General features: G+C 34.4%; 1 protein-coding gene across 11 annotated transcripts in view; it reads right to left on the reverse strand.

Moving 5' to 3' along the window:
* SOX5 (SRY-box transcription factor 5) overlaps positions 1-20,076 on the reverse strand; it is a 941,098-nt gene that overhangs the window by 118,094 nt on the left and 802,928 nt on the right. For 8 of the 11 annotated variants that reach the window (XM_045587843.1, XM_036455682.2, XM_045587842.1 and 5 more), the window contains one exon: positions 11,985-12,108. In XM_045587843.1, the coding sequence (XP_045443799.1) occupies positions 11,985-12,108 (124 nt within the window). The remainder of the gene's footprint in view (positions 1-11,984; positions 12,109-20,076) is intronic. The other 3 variants (XM_045587841.1, XM_036455684.2, XM_036455677.2) reach the window with 1 other exon arrangement.

Below are 20,076 nucleotides of genomic sequence, written 5' to 3' on the forward strand. Positions count from 1 at the left end.
GGTATCAAATTGTTCAGCATATTTGTTTGTTTTTTGTTTAATTATTTATTCAGTTACTTACTTATTTATTTGAGAGAGAGAAAGAAAAAGAGAAACATCAATTGGTTGCCTCCTGTATGAGCCCTGACCTGGTACTCAACCTGGCAACTGAGGCACCAACCCTGCCCACAACTGGTGCATATGCCCTGACTGGGAGTTGAACATCACAACTTGTAACCTTTTTTGATATATGGAATGACCCTCCAACCAAATGAGCCACCCAGCCAGGGTTCAACATAATTTTAAAATAATTTATTATTCTCCTACTAATTTGAAATGTGAGCAACTAATATTTGTTAACTTTTAGTACTAAAGTCATTCCTATTTTAATAAGAAATCATCATAGAATATTTAGACCATTATGCAAATATATACTTCCATTTTCAAAACAGATATATGTATTCAATTTAATGTACAGCCACCTAACATATGTCAAATACTATGTGGAGGACATAAGAAAAAAAAGGGACAGTCTTTGCTTCATGATATTTTCAGTTATAAAAATAAGACATACAACTATGGAAAGTGAAATAAAGCAAGCCATAGGATTAGAATCAAATGAATAGGAAAGACAGTAATTACCAATGAAGGAAAAACTTTATTTGAGCTGAAATCATTGCAGAAAAAAAAAAATCAGAGGAGGGGTTGGTGTTAAATAAAAAAGAATTAAAAAAGATGAGAGAAGTCCAAGAGCTGCAATAACTATTGCTCAGTAAATACTCAATAACTGTTTAGTGAACAAATGAATGGGTGAACCTAAAAGTAAGGATCAGAGCAATGAGTGAGTGAAACGTCTTAATGAACGAGCCTGCGGTTGTATCTATTTCATATAGTACCAAGAAATATTTAGGTTGATTAGAATCAATTGGGGTCCTCAAATATAAAGGTAAAAATGTATGCGTATCATGTCTTCAAACATATGCACAAGATCTCCTTTATTTCGTCCCCCCTTTGATCATGTTGGCCAATCCATTACAAGCTTTGTTTTACAACTCCCAGGCTTTCCTTTCTTACTACTCAGAAGTGTCTCCTTGCCTCCAGTCCTCTGCTAAAGAAAGTAATTCTCTATTCAGCTTTCAAGTGTTACTCATTACAAGCATACAATAAATATTCATTGGTTGTAATTAGAGTTTAAAATATTTATTAATTATAGTATCTTGTCTGTTAAGGACTGAAAATAACAAAACTGAACCAGAGAAGTAAGTCTTAACTTGAATGGATGGTTGGATGGATGGATAGATGGATGGGTGGATAGGTGAATGGAAGAATGAATAAATGCCAGTATGATCTCAACCCTGGCTTTTAACCTTTCAGTGGTTTTTCAGTACCTCCAGCATGTAAGGTCTATAAATATTTCGAATTGTCTCTTTTTATGTCCTTAAACTAGTACTCATTTGTCATTCTTTGCCTTATAATTAATTCACAATACCAAACTGCTTATAGGTTCATGTACACCCTATTTCAACCTTTGCTTTCTGGACTTCCTCCAAGCTGTGTTTGATTTGTTTGTTTGTTTTTATAATTGCCTGAAGCATTATTTCTGTATTCATCCATCCCCAAAACTTACTCGAATTGTTTAATTGCCTTTCTTCCTTTGGGATTTGATATAAAGAACTAGACTCTAATAAATCATCCTTAGCAGCTTCCACTGCTCCTAGATTTAAATCCATTGCCTTTCCTCTGAGTTTGTTAAATTCTATACCTATGTCTATCATATCACATCTGTGTATATCCCATTCTTCCCAAGGAGCATCCTAAAGGCACGGATTATGTCTTACTCATCTTTAAATCCCCAATCCTAGCAGAGATTTTTTGTTTAATACACAATTCAACAACAAACATTTTAACAAACAGAATTTAAATATGTAATTCTGTTTGTTAAAATGTTTGTTGTTGAATAAATTAAGAAATAATTTGTTTAATTCAGAAATTAACAGAAATTATCAAACATAAGAGAGTATTCTTTCCATGTCAAAAGCTCAAGTTTTATTCAATAGCACAAGAATCATACTGTAAGCAAATAATAGAAAGGAACAAATTAGCTTTTGTACATGATATATTTTGAACAATAATGGTGTTTTAGATCAACTATCAGTAACATAAAGGTAGAACAGGAAACAAAGATGGAAAAAGAGGCCTAGAGTTTGAGGAAAAGAGGAAATAAGAACATGGAGAAGGTAAAGTATCTTCTGTAAAATGTTTCCATACATTGAATGCTTCTTTCATAATATTCCATAATCAATCTCTGTTGTAAATTTTCATTTTAAAAGCAATTCATATCCCCTTGGATATTAAAAATAAATAATAAGAAATTTTCTAAAACCTAACATGATTTCTGTTCATGATTAAGAACCCACTATTATAATGGCATTAAAGCACCTTAGCACGGTCAACGTGTTTACTATAAAAAAATATTTTATATAAAAACAAATGATAAAAACAAAGTCCTTCATAGTGATTGTTTCAATTCACTTTAGACTTGTGGAAATCCAAATAAGATGAACTTTGCTATTTTGTAGCAATAAATTCAGCTATACTTTATTCCTCATTTCAGGTAATTAAATGTATAATTCTTCTAAAGCATCTGCAAAACCTAACTTAGATCCAGAACAATTAATATGTTATACACAAGCAAAGGTGAAGGTGATTCTAAATAATCAATAATGCCTTTATAGATTTGCTGTCATAGTAAAAGATGGCTTTACTATTTAAATTTTTATGATAAATGCTAATATTTTATAGTAAACTCATAGAATAATCAATATGAATAATTCACATAAATTTTATTTGAGAAGGTAAAATTAATAAATCATCTCTTGCTTGACTATACAGCTATTTTAAAAGATTTTTTTTCCAGTCCCCTTATTCCCCCTCCCCTCTGACAGATGTCAGACTGTTCCATGTATCCATGCCTTTGTTTGTATTTAAAATATAAATTTTAGGTACTTGGTAGTTCTTAACAGATTTGCCACAGGCTCTCATTTTTCAGTCAGAGACTTTTGCAAATAATAATTAAAAAAATACTTATGTCTTTTAATGCTGCATAGCATATGAAAACTTTATCCTGCTTAATTTAATAGTTACCTAGTTGGCTAGTAAACTCTTTGAGAAACACCTCTCCAAATGGGAAGACATTTCTACATATAAAAGATAATAGCATTATTTCTTTACGTCTTTGCCCATAAATTGAATGAATTCCAGTACCTGTAAAAATATCTGGATTAATTATGTAAGAAATTTAAACATCCCTGAAAAGATGACAATGAATCAAAAAAAGTCTCCTTTTCCTATTCTATTCCAGCATTACTGCTAAGGCATCATTTAAGCTATTGCATAATAAGTCATTTTAAGCTGTTCAAAGAGAAACATTAATTAAGGAACTGCTTCAATATCCAGATCTATATAGTAGATTACTATGTCTTAATTCTGCATCCTTTTCATATGAGTAAGGAAGTAATAAAAGATTCAGGTACAAGGAAGTAGGAAGTTTGTAGGAGCTACTGAACACCAAATCAAATACTATTTCTCTCTTATTTTTCACTTTTTGTATTAAAGTTTAGCAAGCATTTCATTTCTGGACACTATAGCCTTTCTACTTTTCCATCTATTGGGGTTTTTGATAGACATCCTTCCTCCTGGAGTGTAGCCAGAGTCTGTGATCTGCAGTTTGAGAACAGAAGGCTTCCTAAACCACTGTAACAATAAGCCTATCCAATATAATAAGAGAGTAATGTGCAAATTGACTGTCACTCCAACATGCAAGATGTCTGCCCCCATGTGGTCACAAGATTGCCACCAAAAATGGCCAATAGGGGAGGACAGTTGGGAGGAACCAGACCTGCAAGGGAGGGCAGTTGGGTGCAATCAAGCCTGCAGGGGAGGGCAGTTAGGGGTGATGAGTCTGGGAGAGGAGGGAAGTTGGGGGCGACCAAGTCTGCAGGGAAGGGCAGCTGGGGGGGACCCAGGCCTGCAGAGGAGAACAGTTGGGAGGGGTGGGCAGGGACCAGGCCTACAAGGGATGGCAGTAATAGATGACCAGGCCTAGAGGGGAGGGCAGTTAGGGATGACCAAGCCTGCAGGGGAAGACAGTTAGGGGCAATCAGGCTGGCAGGGGAGCAGTTAGGCATCAATCAGTCTAGCAGAGGAGTGGTTAGGGGGTGATCAGGCTGGAAGAAGTGGTTGGGGGCAATCAAGAAGGCAGGCAGGCCAGCAGTTGAGAACCAGAAGTCCTGAATTGAAGAGGGTGCAGGCTGGGCTGAGGGACACCCCCAGTGCACAAATTTCATGCACCAGGCCAATAATGGGATATAAATTAGAAATGATTCCTCACTTAGAGATTTCTACAAGAATGTTAAATTTTAGACCTCCAGAAATTAACAAATATTATGGAATGTTCCTTTCCCCTAAAATGAAAAATGAATAATGCAAATGTCTTAAATGGTCAGAAATATAGTGACCTAGAATATATTCCTGGATCCTTTTCATTATGACATATTCTAAATTTTCAATGTGGGTTTATAGATTTTATAAATAATAAATTCATTATACAATAATTAACATATTTAGAATGCATATACTCATCCCATCTGATTTTTATAATCTGTGAAGTGAGCTGGACAGACATTACTAATGTGTGTAGCTACCTTAAATATTAAAAGCTAAGGCACAAAGAGAAAAATGACTTACCCCAGGGCATAGAATAATATGAAATGGGATTGGCATTACCAAGGTCTTCTGATACCTTGTTTAATTTTTTTCTGAAAGAATTTATTAAATTCAGACAATTAATAGTTTCAGGTTACTTCTCACTGATGCTTATCTAAAGCTTAACTCGGAGGAGTCAGTTTTTAATGTTTTAAAGCCTTCATTAACCATCTCAGCATTAGAATTCAGAGGCATTCTCTCAGGTAAAAATGGTCAAAAAGGGACAAATGCATAAAATTTAAATTCATATATAGAGGATAATATGTGCACACAAAATGTTTGTCATTACAGCGCTTAAAACTATCAACATTGTTGACAAATCTAAGTGTACATTAGTAGGAAACACAAAGAAAATATGCAATATCCAGCTAATAAAATATGATGCAGTGTGACTTATGTGTAAAACATATAAAAGAAGAAAAATGGCCACAATCTATTTTATATTTATAAATAGAATATATTCTCTTTATTCTCACACACATTATAAATTATGTAATACATATAATGATTTTTATACATATGTATCACAGAATACAGATAATCTACAGATACGTTACAATAATACCTCATTTTACATATCTATAATTAAATATAAAGAGGTATATATACATATTTATATATAAATACATATTTATATTTATATCTTTATCTAGCACTGGAAAAATAGGTGCCAAATTGCTAACAATAATTACTTGTGGGGAGTGCCATTAAAGGAGTATATGAGTATAGGCAGATAGTTTTAGTTTCTGTTTTCTATACTTCTGCATTATTTGAGATTGTTGCAGTGAGCAAATGCTATCATTAATATATTATAAAACATGTGACTGGTCATTATGAGCTGACTATATAAATAGAATTAAGAAATGTTTAAATATATTATTTGAAAAACAGCCAAAATAAATTAGGGAAATAGTACTGTTTAATATGTAGCTATAGTACTCCTTGCTTATGTACTTTGATTGGAATGGGAAGATTGTGGCCTGAGAAGGTATGTAAGACAATGACATGGAAACCAAAATTGTGGAAAACAAACCGCCTGACTAGTGTGGCTCAGTGGTTGAATGTTGGCCTGTGAAACAGATTCCCTGTCAGGGCACATTCTTGGGTTACATGCCTCAATCTCCAGTGTGAGGCATGCAGGAGGCAGCCAATCAATGATCTGCTAACATCATTGATGTTTCTGTGTCTTTCTCTCCCTTTCCCTTCCTAGATGAAATAAATAAAGAGAGAGAGAGAGAGAGAGAGAGAGAGAGAGAGAGAGAGAGAGAGAGAGAGAACAAGCAAACTAGGTAAAATTAAATACAATATGTGGGGGCTAATGGGAGGATGATGACACGTATGTAACAACTTAATCAATAAAGAAATACAAATGTGATTCCATATGATATTCCAAGAACATGACCTATTCAGTCCTCATGGACAATATGTATTTATTGTAGAGTTAGAAGCAAAATGCTATCTTATCCTGCTTTATTAAATGTTTTTTCCACTTCCCTACTTTCCCTATCAACCTTATAACTGAGAGAGAATCATTGATCAGCTGCCTTCTGCACTCCCCCTACTGGAGATGGAGCCCTTAACTCCGGCATGTGCCCTTGACTGGATAGAATAAGGGACTCTTCAATCCACAGATGGATGCTCTATTCACTGAGCCAAACCAGCTAGGGATGAAGTTTGCCTCCTAAGGGAGTTTTCTATGGTGAAAGAGAACATATACTGGAGAACAGAGCCATCCAGTTATTAATAGTTACATTTATATAAATACAATCATACATTGCTCTTCTTGGCTTGCATTTCAGGTTGATGATCTTAGTGTGAATCTACTACTGAAATGAGATTTTATGTTTGCTATGGCAACAAAAATATGAACTTAGAATTCTGAGGGTGGGGCTATACTAGGGCAAATCCATAAGGTAATACCACATCTTGAGGCCTCTTGACTGAAAGCTCATAGTGTCATTAGCTAAGCACTGTTTCAATTTATCACATTTACATTGTGAAGAACAGGAATGATGCCAAAACGTAATACTGAACTGAACGTGTTTATATTAAAATTGAATGGCATTCTTATGTTCTTAACTGTTAAAAATCAAATAATGTGGGTTAAAATATTAATGTAGTTACAGTCTAATAAAATGTGATGAATTTATCAGAGAAAGGGCTTTTACTTTTTGTTTGCTGTGTTTGTGCTTTTCTTTTGTGGTGGCAGTGTGTGTGTGTGTGGGGGGGGGTGGCTAGATCAAGTAATGGTTATTAACAGAGCTCAGTTATCCTCACAGAGCAATATGCTTAAAATATCAATGTTTTATAAATAATATCAGCTTTTATTTTTAAACCTTTTTATGATACTTTGTCACTATAAAGACATATATATCTATTTCCCTTTATCCAGCGATGAAACTTGTAAAATTATTTTGATTCTATCTTAGCAAAAAAAACATGTGTTACTGACCTAGAAACATTTATCCTGTGAGAACTGGAGGGTAGTTGTCACCGTGTAATTCTAGAATGTTTTATATACTCAGTTCTTTTTATTTGTTAATCATTTCATATTATCAATTCAGCAATATAACTTCCTTCAGATGGGAATGTAAATGATTGGCTGTTCAGGTGCCAAAGCAATCCTTTAAAAATATAAATATTTATACAGAAAACAGACTGATGGCTGCCGGAAAGGATGGGAGTTGGGGGACTGGTTGAAAGAAGTGAAGGGATTGAGAAGTACAGGTTGGTAGTTACAAAATAGACATGAGATGTAAAATGCAGCAGGGAAAATATGGTCATTAATATTGCCATATGATGTTCAGTGGGAACTGAAAATCTCAGGGGGAACACTATGTAAAATATATGGTTATTTAACAACTATTCTGTACACCTGATACTAATACACAAAAATATTGAATGTAAACTGTAATTGGAAAAAAATAAAAAGGAACAAAGGAAATATAAAATTAAAATATACATATTTATAACTAAGTCAGATGTCCCCAACATCTGATTTATAAGATGGGGGGGAGGGGAGAGGATAAAGGGAAAAGCTGGTCACAATAATTCTCATGCACACAAACACAGAAGCCTGAGCTATGATTACAAACTGTCCTCTCTGCTTTGTTAGCCAGAATCTATGGATGCAAATCTGACAACACGTTTCCTATCTGGTCAGTTTGATAAAGACGTATCATGTCAGTGGTGTGTAGCTTGTGATGTGGCTACTGTTTCAGCACTGACCGTCAGTGACCTGTGTGTCAGCTGACATGGTTACCAGAAATTCACATGCAGCCTCCTAAAATGCCAGACACATGGAGCCTTTCCACAAGAGAGAGATAATAGGACCCACATGATAGCCCCATTAAACAATGAAACATGTGACATTAACTGAAAACAGGAACACATCAGCAAATATGCCTGAGGAAGTTTATGGTATTTAACTCCTAAACATTAATTTTATTGTGGTGTATGAGGAATTAATTAACTGAGAGTTTTCTTTTTTATTGAAAGCGGAAATACTGTTCAGAAAAGCGATGAAGAGTAAATACAACATATTTTAAGTTTATTAAGCTTGGCTCATCGACTTCTATTTATTTAAGCTAATCTCATAAGGCAATTAAATATTTCAATCAGTAACTTTATGTGGCCGTTTTATCAAGCACATTTCTGAAAAATTAATCAATGTGTTAGAATGCAGAATGAGTAGGTGAATACATTTCTAGTTTCCTACAGCCAAAACAATGATTCCATACATTTTTTTTTAACAGCATGATCTTTTCAAACTTGAGCTCTGATAGCCAAGTGGAAAATGACAATAGAAAAGATTAAAAGTTAGTGATTGTAATGAAGATAGTTCAGTTAAGGTTGTATCTACATGGCATCAGCACTGTGATATTTTTCTCTGAACAATTAAGTTTCCCTAGTTAGTGGAAGCTTCATGCAGGTGTGGTAGAATGAATCCCAGATAGCATATAAAATCAATTCATTGCTGGGTGGGGTTTTAGAAAATAATCCTCTTTTTTTTTTTTTAATAGGATCTGTGTTTTCCCAGCATTCTACTCAGTGTTTCTCATTTATAAATAATTTAATAAGAGGCATAATGGTAGACCATTTCATATAAAATCCTATCTAACCTCTAATGATTTAGTAGAATGTGTGTCATTAATCCATTTTGCAGATGAGGGAGCTGATGCTCAGTAACTTGTACAAGGATAATCAAAGTAGGAGAATGAGGCAAAACCTGATTCCAAATCCAGGCTGTCCTTAGACTCTTCTCCCACCCAAAGTGTACTTGAACCAATTTATTTGAAGACCCACTTATTTTACAATTCAGAATTGGAACCTTGGTTGTTTAAATGTTCAAGTTTACTTCAGGACTGTAATGATTGTTTTCTGATTACAATGAGCCAGTACCCATAAATACAATTTAAAACACAGAGTTTTATTCTTATATTGTTTCATGATGCACAGCTATATTCCAAATTTTCTGATTCTACCATTATATTTCTTAAAGGGAAAATATCTTTATGTCCAAAAAAAACATATCATTTTCAGAAACAGATGTTAGCTAAATGTTTGATGGTTAAGTCCCCGGACCTGTAATTTTGTTTTATTACTTCCCTGTTGAGAACATATTAGCTCTTTTCATAAGATTCCATAGGTTTTTGTTTTATTTATTTTATCAAGTCACAATCTAAATAGGAAAATGTATCACCAATACTTTTTATAAACGGATTGAAGAAAAGCATTTAAATTTTTGATGCCAACAAATGGTATATATATTGACTTGGAACTCAAATCAAGATGGATTAGGCAGTCTCTCATTGACAACTATTAATATCACTCGAAACAACTGACCAGAGAAATCTCATGTGGTTGACAATTATGAGAGGAATGAAAATGAAGGCCCACTGAAGAGAGATGTCAGGATTTCCTTCTCTCCCTACCACTACTCCTTTCCACAGTGTGACTGGGAAGGAAGTAGTTTGCTCTACTTATTGCTTCCACCCAGCTCCTCACTCAAACTGACTGGCACATACCAGGGTATCACCAGGGGTGCCTCTTTCTTTTGCTATTGGCTTCTTAGTTTTAGAGTTTGGCATGATGCTCATTGCAAGGTTGCAGTCAACTATGGAGATCTTATTCTATTTTATCAGAAGTGGTATTGTTTTATATCTTTAAGCACTTCGGGTATGAATACCAAATAGTTAATACACTCACAATTGTGGGAAAGGAAAAATTTCTACTTGCCACATTACAGTCACACTGAACAAATTTAGTATGCCAACTCTGTCAAACGGGAATGAGGCTGAGGTGTTCTTGACTTTTTCCAAGCCTACAGTTATGCTATTGTTCATACTCAATGTGGTTTTCTCTTCAGCAAAATAATTGCTAATGGGACTTATTTCTATAGTTGCTTAACTTTTTTTCTTTTTGGAAAACCAAAGTAGTCTATATGTATATATTGCAGGTGCAGTCTGAGGCAACTGATGACTTTTAAAAGTGCCTTTTTTTTTTTCATTTTAGTAACCTAGGTTACCAAAACTATACTGCAACATTTGCTTAATGTGAATAGTAATTCCTTAGGAGAATGGAAAGAAAACAAAGTACAAAAATCTTTAGGAATAAAATCTCAATATTTAGTGTAGTAATAGAACTTAACACTCTATTTTTAGAATTTAAATTATTCCTAGAATCTAAACATTTAAATTGTAAATATAGCCCCTAATTATTTATTTTTAAAAACTGGTGTTTCTTGATCTACAAAGAAAGAAGGATTTGGTAAATGATATTAAATGAATAAATTAAAAATCCAGAGTGAGAACATCATCTTAAAACATAGGGAACTGGCCGAAACCGGTTTGGCTTAGTGGTAGAGCGTCTGTCTGCAGACTGAAAGGTTTCAATTACAGTCAAGGGCATGTACCTTGGTTGGGGGCACATCCCCAGTGGGGGTTGTGCAAGAGGCAGCTGGTCGATGTTTCTCTCTCATCGACGTTTCTAGCTCTCTATCCCTCTCCCTTCCTTTCTGTAAAAAATCAATTAAAAATATGTTAAAAAAGAAAAAAAGAAAACTATTTCAATAAACTTACTTTCCCTATAATCTTTCTAGGTGTGGTAAAGATGTCTTAAAAGGTATTTAGCTTATAAATTAAGCCTCTTTTTGGAACTTACTATTTTTATTTAACACGTTGTAGTTGACATTTTGGCTATGTAAATTTTTAAATAATGAAGCATTTGATTGTTTCTAAAACTACCAATGTACAATTTTGGTTTTGGTAAAAAAGAAAAAATAATAGGCATGTAAAGTTAATAAGCAATATAAACCATTATCTTGATAACTTATCACTTAGACAAAAATGCCCTTGTAGTATTTGTAAGAGGACTCATTCATTCTTCATACAATCATTTGATAAATAGTTGACTGTTATAATAAAAGTTTAGATACAACAATAAATAAGATAGAATAAGTACCTGCTCTCATAGAGCTTATAATTAAAAGGAAAGAGAAAACACAGGGTGGAAAAAAGTAGATGTACAGTTGTGAGTATGTGAGTTTATTCTTGTATTATTATTATTTATCTATTAATTATTGCATTATTAGTACAATATAATAATGAACCTACTTTTTCCCACCCCTGTAGATCCAAGATCCAAAGGAACCAACCAAAAGGGATCAAACAGGCAACCTCTCGTTGGTCTGAGTTAAAAGGTGTTCAGAACATCAAGGAGAGTGAATACTCAAAATGCCAGTCCAGAGTTAAGAAAGAGGTTTGGTCTGGAAACTAAAATAACATTAGGAAAATATTAAGCCATAAATACAGGATGGAGACATACTAAAAAGCCAACTACAACTAATCATATTAGAAAGCTTGGGTTTATCTTAAAAACAACAACAACAACAACAACAACAACAACAATAGAAAGTTATTGGAAAGCATATTCCTATTTTATCTATGTAAAAATAAATGAAACCAGAAAATTATGGTATTCATATTTTATGAATACACTGAAAATATAAGTTATGAAACTTAATTCTAAAGAGTAAACATTGGCTTCAGAAGCACAGAAATAATCTGAGCTCTTTTAAATACCAACATGAATCCCTTTCAATACCTTCTGTGTGTTTCCTATTTAAAATAAATATACTATATGGGTGATCTCATTTCTTGGTGTGGCAGAAATGTTAAATTGTCTAATTTAATGCCATAACCTCCACCCACTCCCAAATGAGAAAACTCAGTGGTACTTACTGCATCCAGCCTTGTAGCTGAAGCCTGGAGGCAGGAGGAATCCTTGCTGGGCAGCTGCAGCCAGTGTCCGTTGGTCAGGAGGGAAAACAGGAATCATCAATGGCGGCAGTTGACCCTGGACCTGCTGAACATGATAAAGAGGATCAAAGAGAAGAAGTTTTGCTGCTCCATGTTTCCACCCTTCTCACTTTATGATAAAAGAAAATCATTTACTCAATTCAATATACTGGCATAGATGATGGTTAGAACACTGGGCTTGAAGTCTTGTTTGGCACTCACTACCTTAGATCCTAAGACTTAGGAGAATAACAATATACAATAATTTTTAAAATATATTTTATTGATTTTTTACATAGAGGAAGGGAGAGGGAAAGAAAGTTAGAAACATCGATGAGAGAGAGACATCAATCAGCTGCCTCCTGCATACCTCCTACTGGAGATGTGCCCGCAACCAAGATACATGCCTTTGACAGGAATCGAACCTAGGACCTTTCAGTCCACAGGCCAACGCTCTATCCACTGAGCCAAACGGGTTTCGGCAAAAATATACAATAATTAAGAGGTGTTATCAAGTTCATTTTCTGACCTGATGAGTAATTTCCCTATTTGATATCCTTGAGAATGATGAATGAAGCATCACAACTTTCACACAATAAGCCTTTTCTCATTGTATTAATATAATGGTTAAAAAATCATCCCTTAGGTTGAACTAAAATCTCCTCATGTAATTCCTGCCTGCTAGGAATAATTCTACTTTTTAAAATAAAACCAACCAAACCAGTATAATTTTACATGTGAGCAGCTCTTCATTACTTGAAGGTAATTCTCATGTTGACATATACTATTGAAAATTTATGATTTTTAAATAAAATAGCTGGAAGAAATCTTAGAGAGTAAGACTTTCCCCTTTCTTTATAGAAGAGGTTTTTGGGGCCAAAAGACAACTTAATTGACCATGGCCATTGGAACTCGGTCTAGAATCCAATCCCTTGAATCCTACTCCATACATACTTTTCCCTTCAGCTATCCTTTTCCAAGCTTTAAACCACTCTTCAAATGACATAGCCTCTGCTCTGGTTGCCTTCTTTGGACTACGCCTTAATTAGCTGGTATAACTCTCGGAAATATGGATTTCACATCAGTAAATGAATAATACAGCACAATGGAATAACTATCTTCTTTGAACTGAACAAGAATTTCCAGACCTAATGCTGTCATTTCTGCAGCTATGTCACATTAGTGAGTAATGCAGAGGTGGTCATTAACTAAAGTACCTAGGATATGCTTTCTAAATATTTAAGCAAGATCTCCACGGTGAACATGACTATTGTTTAGTGTTTGTCATTGAATATGTGAATGAGAATTTAGGATCATGCTGAAAAATCACACATCTGACACTTGATTTTTACTTACTGTTCCACATTATTTCAGTTACTTGGAAAATATTTGATAAACACTCACTCTGCAGAAGAAAATGAACTAGGCAATAGAGATACAATAGTGAACAAAAAACCAAGGTCTTATGCCCATGGAGCTTACATTACAGTGGGAAGAATAGTAAAAGGTAAAGCAAATATACAACATAATTACAAGTTCATCTGTTCACTGACACTAACAGCAATTCTGAGGTATCTCTCAGACTTGTTTTCCTTTCTCCCATAGCACTGCACATTCTTAGGGCAGTTATGATTCTTATAGTTCTCATCATTTATCACATTAAAAATCTACCCTCACATATGTAACACCTTAATCAATAAAGAAATTAAAAAATATATATCCTCAGTTTCACCTTCATCTTTCACAATAAACCTCTAAGCTCTTTCTGAGATTTTGGTTGGTGAGTGTCTCTTTGGGGTTGAGAGTATGAGAGAAAGGAAAGGAGGAAGGGAGGAAGGGAGGCAGGGAGAGAATGAAGAGTGGAAAAGAGAGGGAGGGAGAGATGAGAGAGAGATGAGCACTATAAGAATGATACTGTTTTCAGCAATAATTCCAAATTGGAAATTATTTATTCTAGCCAATAGAATTTTAAACCTGCTATGGTCCAACTTTCTTTAGTAAAACTAGAGCCACCACTTTTTTTGAATGTTCTGGAGAAGAGATAAACCTTATGTAGAAATAAAAAAAAATAATTGACTAAAGATTCAAAAAATTAGAGACTGCATATAATCAAGAATGTAGGAATAAGTGGCCTAAAACAAGGGATAGACATTGGAAGGCAAAACAGTATGGGGGCCAGCTCAGTGTAAGCAGAGAATGCTGACCAGAATAACACGCGGAGACAAACAAGAAACCTGCCACGTTGGTTAAGGATTGTCACCAGCAGCTCTATATCCTTTATATTTCATTGTTTGTAAGTTATATTTTATATAGTATTTCTCTTCGTTTCTAAGATGACATTGGTTATATGATGTATCATAAATTTAAAAAGAGAATTTTAGAGGGAAGAAGAAACAAAATGAAATATACACACATTTGAGAATAACTACCATAGAATTGCAGAAAGAATCGTTTTGTTTTTTTTTTGTTTTAGTGCAGTAGTTCTCAAACTTGAATGTATACCTGTATCACCAGGCAAGCTCTGAAAAACCCTGAGCTCAGACTGCTTCCCAGACCAATTAAATCTGAAACAGGGGTGAGACTCAGCCATCAGCATTTTTTCACGTTCCCCTGATGACTTCAATGGACTTCCACACTTGAGAAGCACTGTCTTAAAGAATGCTTTCAGTCAGTCAGCACATCTTTTTGTCCTCTTCATTTTTGCCTTGAGTTACAAAGCAACTTCACATACATAATTAGTTAAAAGGGAGACTTTTATAGGTGCTGGTGCCACAGGATAGAACAGATATTATGCTATATTCTTCACAGAATTCCTCCTGAGTCTTGTATCTGTATTTTATATGCCCTTCTTATAAAAACAAAACAAAACAAAACAAAACAAAACAACAAAAAGAAACTTGGATGGTTTAGAAAGTAATGTCCAAATACCTCAGCCTGGTATTCAAGTTTCTTCACAATCTGTCCTCTATCTTCCTAGGCATTTCTGCTGCCCTATGTCAGATATGCTATCCTCTTGCCTCAATGGATCATGAAGAGTTCCTTGCATATTCAGTGTTTTTCCATGCTTGAATGCATTCAAAAGTATTTTCTTTTCTGTTTTGAGTGATTTCTCTTTTCCTTTTCTTCCTGGCAACATTCAACTTATTTTTCAAAGGTTTTTGAGATCTACATAATGTCTTTGCCTGTGAAGCACTTCTTTCTTATGGTGCCAATTTCCAGGCAGAAAGAACTGTTACTTCTTTTAACCACATAAAGCTAATGTAATACTTACTGTAGTGAATAATAGTTACTTACATAACCTGAGTTTCCCTTATGACCTATGAGCTTAGTAAGGAAAGAGGTTGTAACTTTATTATTGTGCCTTCAGAGCTCAGAACAAGAGGTAAACTATTTATGCATTGATAATTCAAAACTAAAGAAGAATGAATTATATAGTTCTATCTTTCTCATTACATCTTCATGAGCCAACTTCAAATGTCCAAAAAAAGGCCTGTGGACAAAAATGTTATTTAATGACCACAAAGGAATTCAATTTCACCAAGAAGAATAATGTGCCAACTATTTGTGCTCCTATTCTTGTTACAGCAAAATGGTCTTATACACTATGATATATCCATGACTCCTGGAATTACCCACGCATAAAGAAATAAAAAAGTTATCCAGAAATATTAGAAATTTATTACATACTTCTGTAATTCCTGCTTACTATGGTCTAGTAACATGATGTTTTAATGATTATAGCTTTACAGTGTGTTTTAATAAAAGTACTCCAGGATTACTATTTCCTTTTTCAAATATTATCTTGGCTTTTATGACATTTATTTTTTCACAGTAATTTTAGAATATGAAATTTCTATTTGCATTCATTAAACTTATGGCTTGTAGGCTAACAGCAGATTATATCTTTAAATTTATTTAAATCTTTTCTTGCTTCATATAATTCTTATACTTTTCTAGGTAATCTTATTTTTAAGATTTAAAATAATAAATTTTTCTATTTAAAATGGATTGTATTATTGTTATATTGTTTAACTGGTTATTGTGTGTATATAAGCCTATCTATTTGTGTATGAGAGTTTTTATCAGGTAAATCATTTATAGTCCAATAATTTCTAATGTCTTTTTCAGCTAATAATGTTAGTATTTTTACGAACAAACTGATGAACAAAATTGGTCCATAGACATGGAAGCATGGAACAGACTAACAGATCAGAGAGAAAGGAAAAGGGAGTATGAGAAGAGATTTACCAAATAACTCAGATGCATCGACAGAGATAATAGTGAGGTGAAGGCATGTGGTGGGTGGGAGCTGGTGGAGGAGATACAAAGAGGAGAAAATGGGGAACATCTGTAATACTCTCAACAATAAAAAATAAAATAATGAATTCCAGAGCTTTAAAAATGTGTGTATTCTCAACTTTCACCTTATTATAATTATTGAAGTAATTTTCCTTAGCATTATAATTTGTTTTAATGCATAACATTTCCAAGATCCACATATGTAGAATAACAGAGTTTTAAGGCTGAGAAAGGTCTTAGAGATCATCTGGCACAACACATTCATTGTACTAATAAGAAAATAAGACTTAGTTTGGCCATATAAATTGTTTAAGATCCTACAGTTAGGTAAGGGCAAAGTTAACACTGAAACCACATCTCCTAACTCTTAATTTAGTCTCTTTAAAAAATAGAAAATATAGAAGGGAGAGGAGTGAGGCGGAAGGACCTACAAAAGCCACAGGAATTATAACAGAAAGTAAGCCTAATTCTATAGTCCCAATGATGGGTTTTCTTTAGCATTTAGATTATGGAGCATTGCACTAATATTAAAAATAAGGTACATAGTAAATATAATCCAAAATGTGTGGTTAAATTACCTATGCAACTGAAACATAATCCACATATGCAACTAGAAACATATGTCCAAATACAGTTGATTTCATTATCTGTAGATTTTGTATTTGCAAATTTGCCTTCTCATTAAAATTTACTTGTACTCCCCCTAAAATTTGCTTATATCAGTGCTTTTGCAGTCACTCACAGACTTGTGCAAAGTAGCAAGAAATCTTGTTGGTAATTTCACTATTTAAAATCCATAGAAAGGGGACATATGAATAATTTCAATAAAAAATAAGTTTAAAAATACAGTTGGAATTCAACCTTGAAAAAATGAATAAAATGCATGAAGAATAATTTTTCTTTTGGCTATTCTGATTCTGTATTTTTGCTACCTTATATTCCAAATAGCTGATTTGATTCTTGGCTTCATCTACTGTACTGTTGATTCCCTATAAATTATTCTCTATTTCAGTGAGTCCATTCTTCATTTTTAAAAACATGTATTTGATTTTTAGATAGAAATGGAGAGGGATAAAGGGAGAAACATTGATGTGAGTAAGAAAAATTGATCAGTTGCTCCCACACGCACCTAAAGAGGGGATTGAACTAGCCACCTGGTCATATGCCCTGACCAGAAATTGAACCAATGGCCTTTTGGTGCACAGGACAACACAAAATCCACTACACCACACTGGCCAGATAGTCTATCCTTCATATTTACTGGTCCTTTGCTATGCTATCTCAATACATTCACTTAGCATCCTTATAAACAGTATTTTGAACTCTGCACCTAGTAGATTGCTATCTCTATCTTGTTTAATTCTTTTTATGGAGTTTTGTTCTGTTCTTTCATTTGGGTCATGTTTCTTTGTCTCCTCATTTTAGCAGCCTCCCTGTGTTTGTTTCTCTTATTTAGGTAGAGGTGCCACCTCTCCCAGGCTTGGTAGAATGACCTAATATGGTAGATGTCCTGTAGGGTCCAGTCATATGGCCTCTTCAATCACTCAAGCTGGACATTCAAGGTGTGTGCTGTGTACACCCTCTTCTTGTAGTTGAGCCTTGATGGCTGTTGGTATGTTCATGTGATTTATCTCTAGGACAAGCAGCTACAAGGACTGGCTGTGACCACTGACCACCAAACTCTGACCACTATGGGGGACCAGCTGTGCAGGGGCTGTCCCTGCAAAAGAGGAATTACTTCAACAGGGCTCTGGTGCCTACTGCATCTGCCCCTTGAATGTGTCACTTGTGAAGGTGGTTGGATAGTGGTGCTTCAATAGGGTCTGAACCTATCATCTGGATGTGCTGGCTCTGGGGCTTCCTGGAGGTATAGGCCAAGGTCAGCAACTGCCTGTGCTCTGCCTACGGCCACCCGACATGAGCTACAGTGATCTGTAGATGGCTGCTACTTGTGCTGGGCTTGGAGGTACCCAGGTGGAGGCCAAGCTATGGACCATGGCTGGCTGCTCCTAATGCTGTGGCTGGAGCCATTTAGTGAGAAGTATGGAACACACTAAGACCAGATGCTGCTTGTATGAGAAAATTTAGGAAAATCTGAAGAATGAGCCAAGACAGGCAATTTGTATGGAAAGCCACTGGAAAGAGAAACCTATTTGAAAAAATAATGACAGAAAATATCCCTAACTTGCTGAAGGAAATAGATATACAATTCCAAGTATTGCAAAGATTCCCAAACAAGATGAACCCAAAAAGGCCCATACTAAAACACATCATAATTAAAAAACAAAAGATTAAAGACAAAAGAGAATGTTAAAATCAATTAGAGAAAAGCAGTTAGTTACCTACAAGGGAACTCCCAGAAGACTGTCAGCTGATTTCTTAGAAACTATGCAGGCCAAAAGAAATTGGCAAGAAATATTCAATGTGATGAAAAGCAAGGACCTACAACCAAGACTGCAAAGCTATAATTTATAATTGAAGGACATAGAGTTTCCCAGACAAGAAAAAGCTAAAGGAATTAATCACCACCAGACCAATATTATGTGAAATGTTAAAGGGTCGTCTTTAAGAAGGTAAAAAATATAAACAATAAAAATGGCAATAAATACGTATCTATCACCAACTAAATCTAAAACATTTGAATGATTTAATCTATGTGAAGGACTGGCTGTGACCACTGACCATCAAACTGATAATTATGGAGAACCAGTTTTTAAAACTCCAAAATAAATGAATAAACAGAACAGGAACGGACTCATAGATACAGAAAAAGTTCTGATGGTTGTTAGATGGGAGGAATTTTGGGGTAAAGGGTAAAAAAAGTGAAGGAATTAAAAAGTACAAAGTGGTTGTTACAGAATTATCACAGGATGCAAAGTACAGCATAGGGAATATAGTCAATAATATTCTAATATCTAGGTAGGGTGTCAGAAGAGTGCAAGATTTATAAAGATGATCACTTAAGTTATGTCTAATCACTGGGATTTACACCTGAAACTAACATATTAATGTGTGTCATCTGTAATAAGATAAAATATGCAGTTATAGTCAATAATAAAAATGAGGTGTCTTTATTTATTATTTATTTATTTATTTATTTATTTAGTATATATTTTTGTTATTGATTTTAGATAGGAAGGGAGAGTGATAGAGAGATAGAAACATCAATGATGAGAGAGAGTCATCAATTGGCTGCCTACTGGTGACTGAGCCCACAACCCAGGCATGTGTCCCTGGCTGGATTGAACCTGGGACCCTCTTCAGTCTGCATGCCAATGCTCTATCCACTGAGCCAAACCAGCTAGGGGAAAAAATAAGGTGTCTTTAAACAGAAACATAAATAAAATAAGGTTATTATTTTTTTTTTTCAGTTGGTGAAAATGATGTGACCAAAGGCTCTCAGAAACTTAACTCTGTATATCCCTCCCAGGAGCAACTGTTTAGTATCCATGAACTCACTGTTCGTGGCAACTTTATAGAACATAAATAGTGCAAACAATGAGCACCAACTGAATTATTTCTACAACTTAATTAATGTTCAGGTCATTGCTGCTAAAATTTAGCCACTCTTTGGGAGAAAAAGACACATTATATTAAAACAGTATAATGTTTTCTGGATAAATTCTAAAATTAATTTAGTTATAGGGTTAGTTATTCATTGTTACATACATGCAAGTTTTGAATATTTCAAAATTCTTTTTCACCATTAACTTCATTTATTTCCTTTCACTTAATG

This window comes from Pipistrellus kuhlii, unplaced genomic scaffold (genome assembly GCF_014108245.1).
Source record: "Pipistrellus kuhlii isolate mPipKuh1 unplaced genomic scaffold, mPipKuh1.p scaffold_m20_p_3, whole genome shotgun sequence".
NCBI lineage: Eukaryota > Metazoa > Chordata > Mammalia > Chiroptera > Vespertilionidae > Pipistrellus > Pipistrellus kuhlii.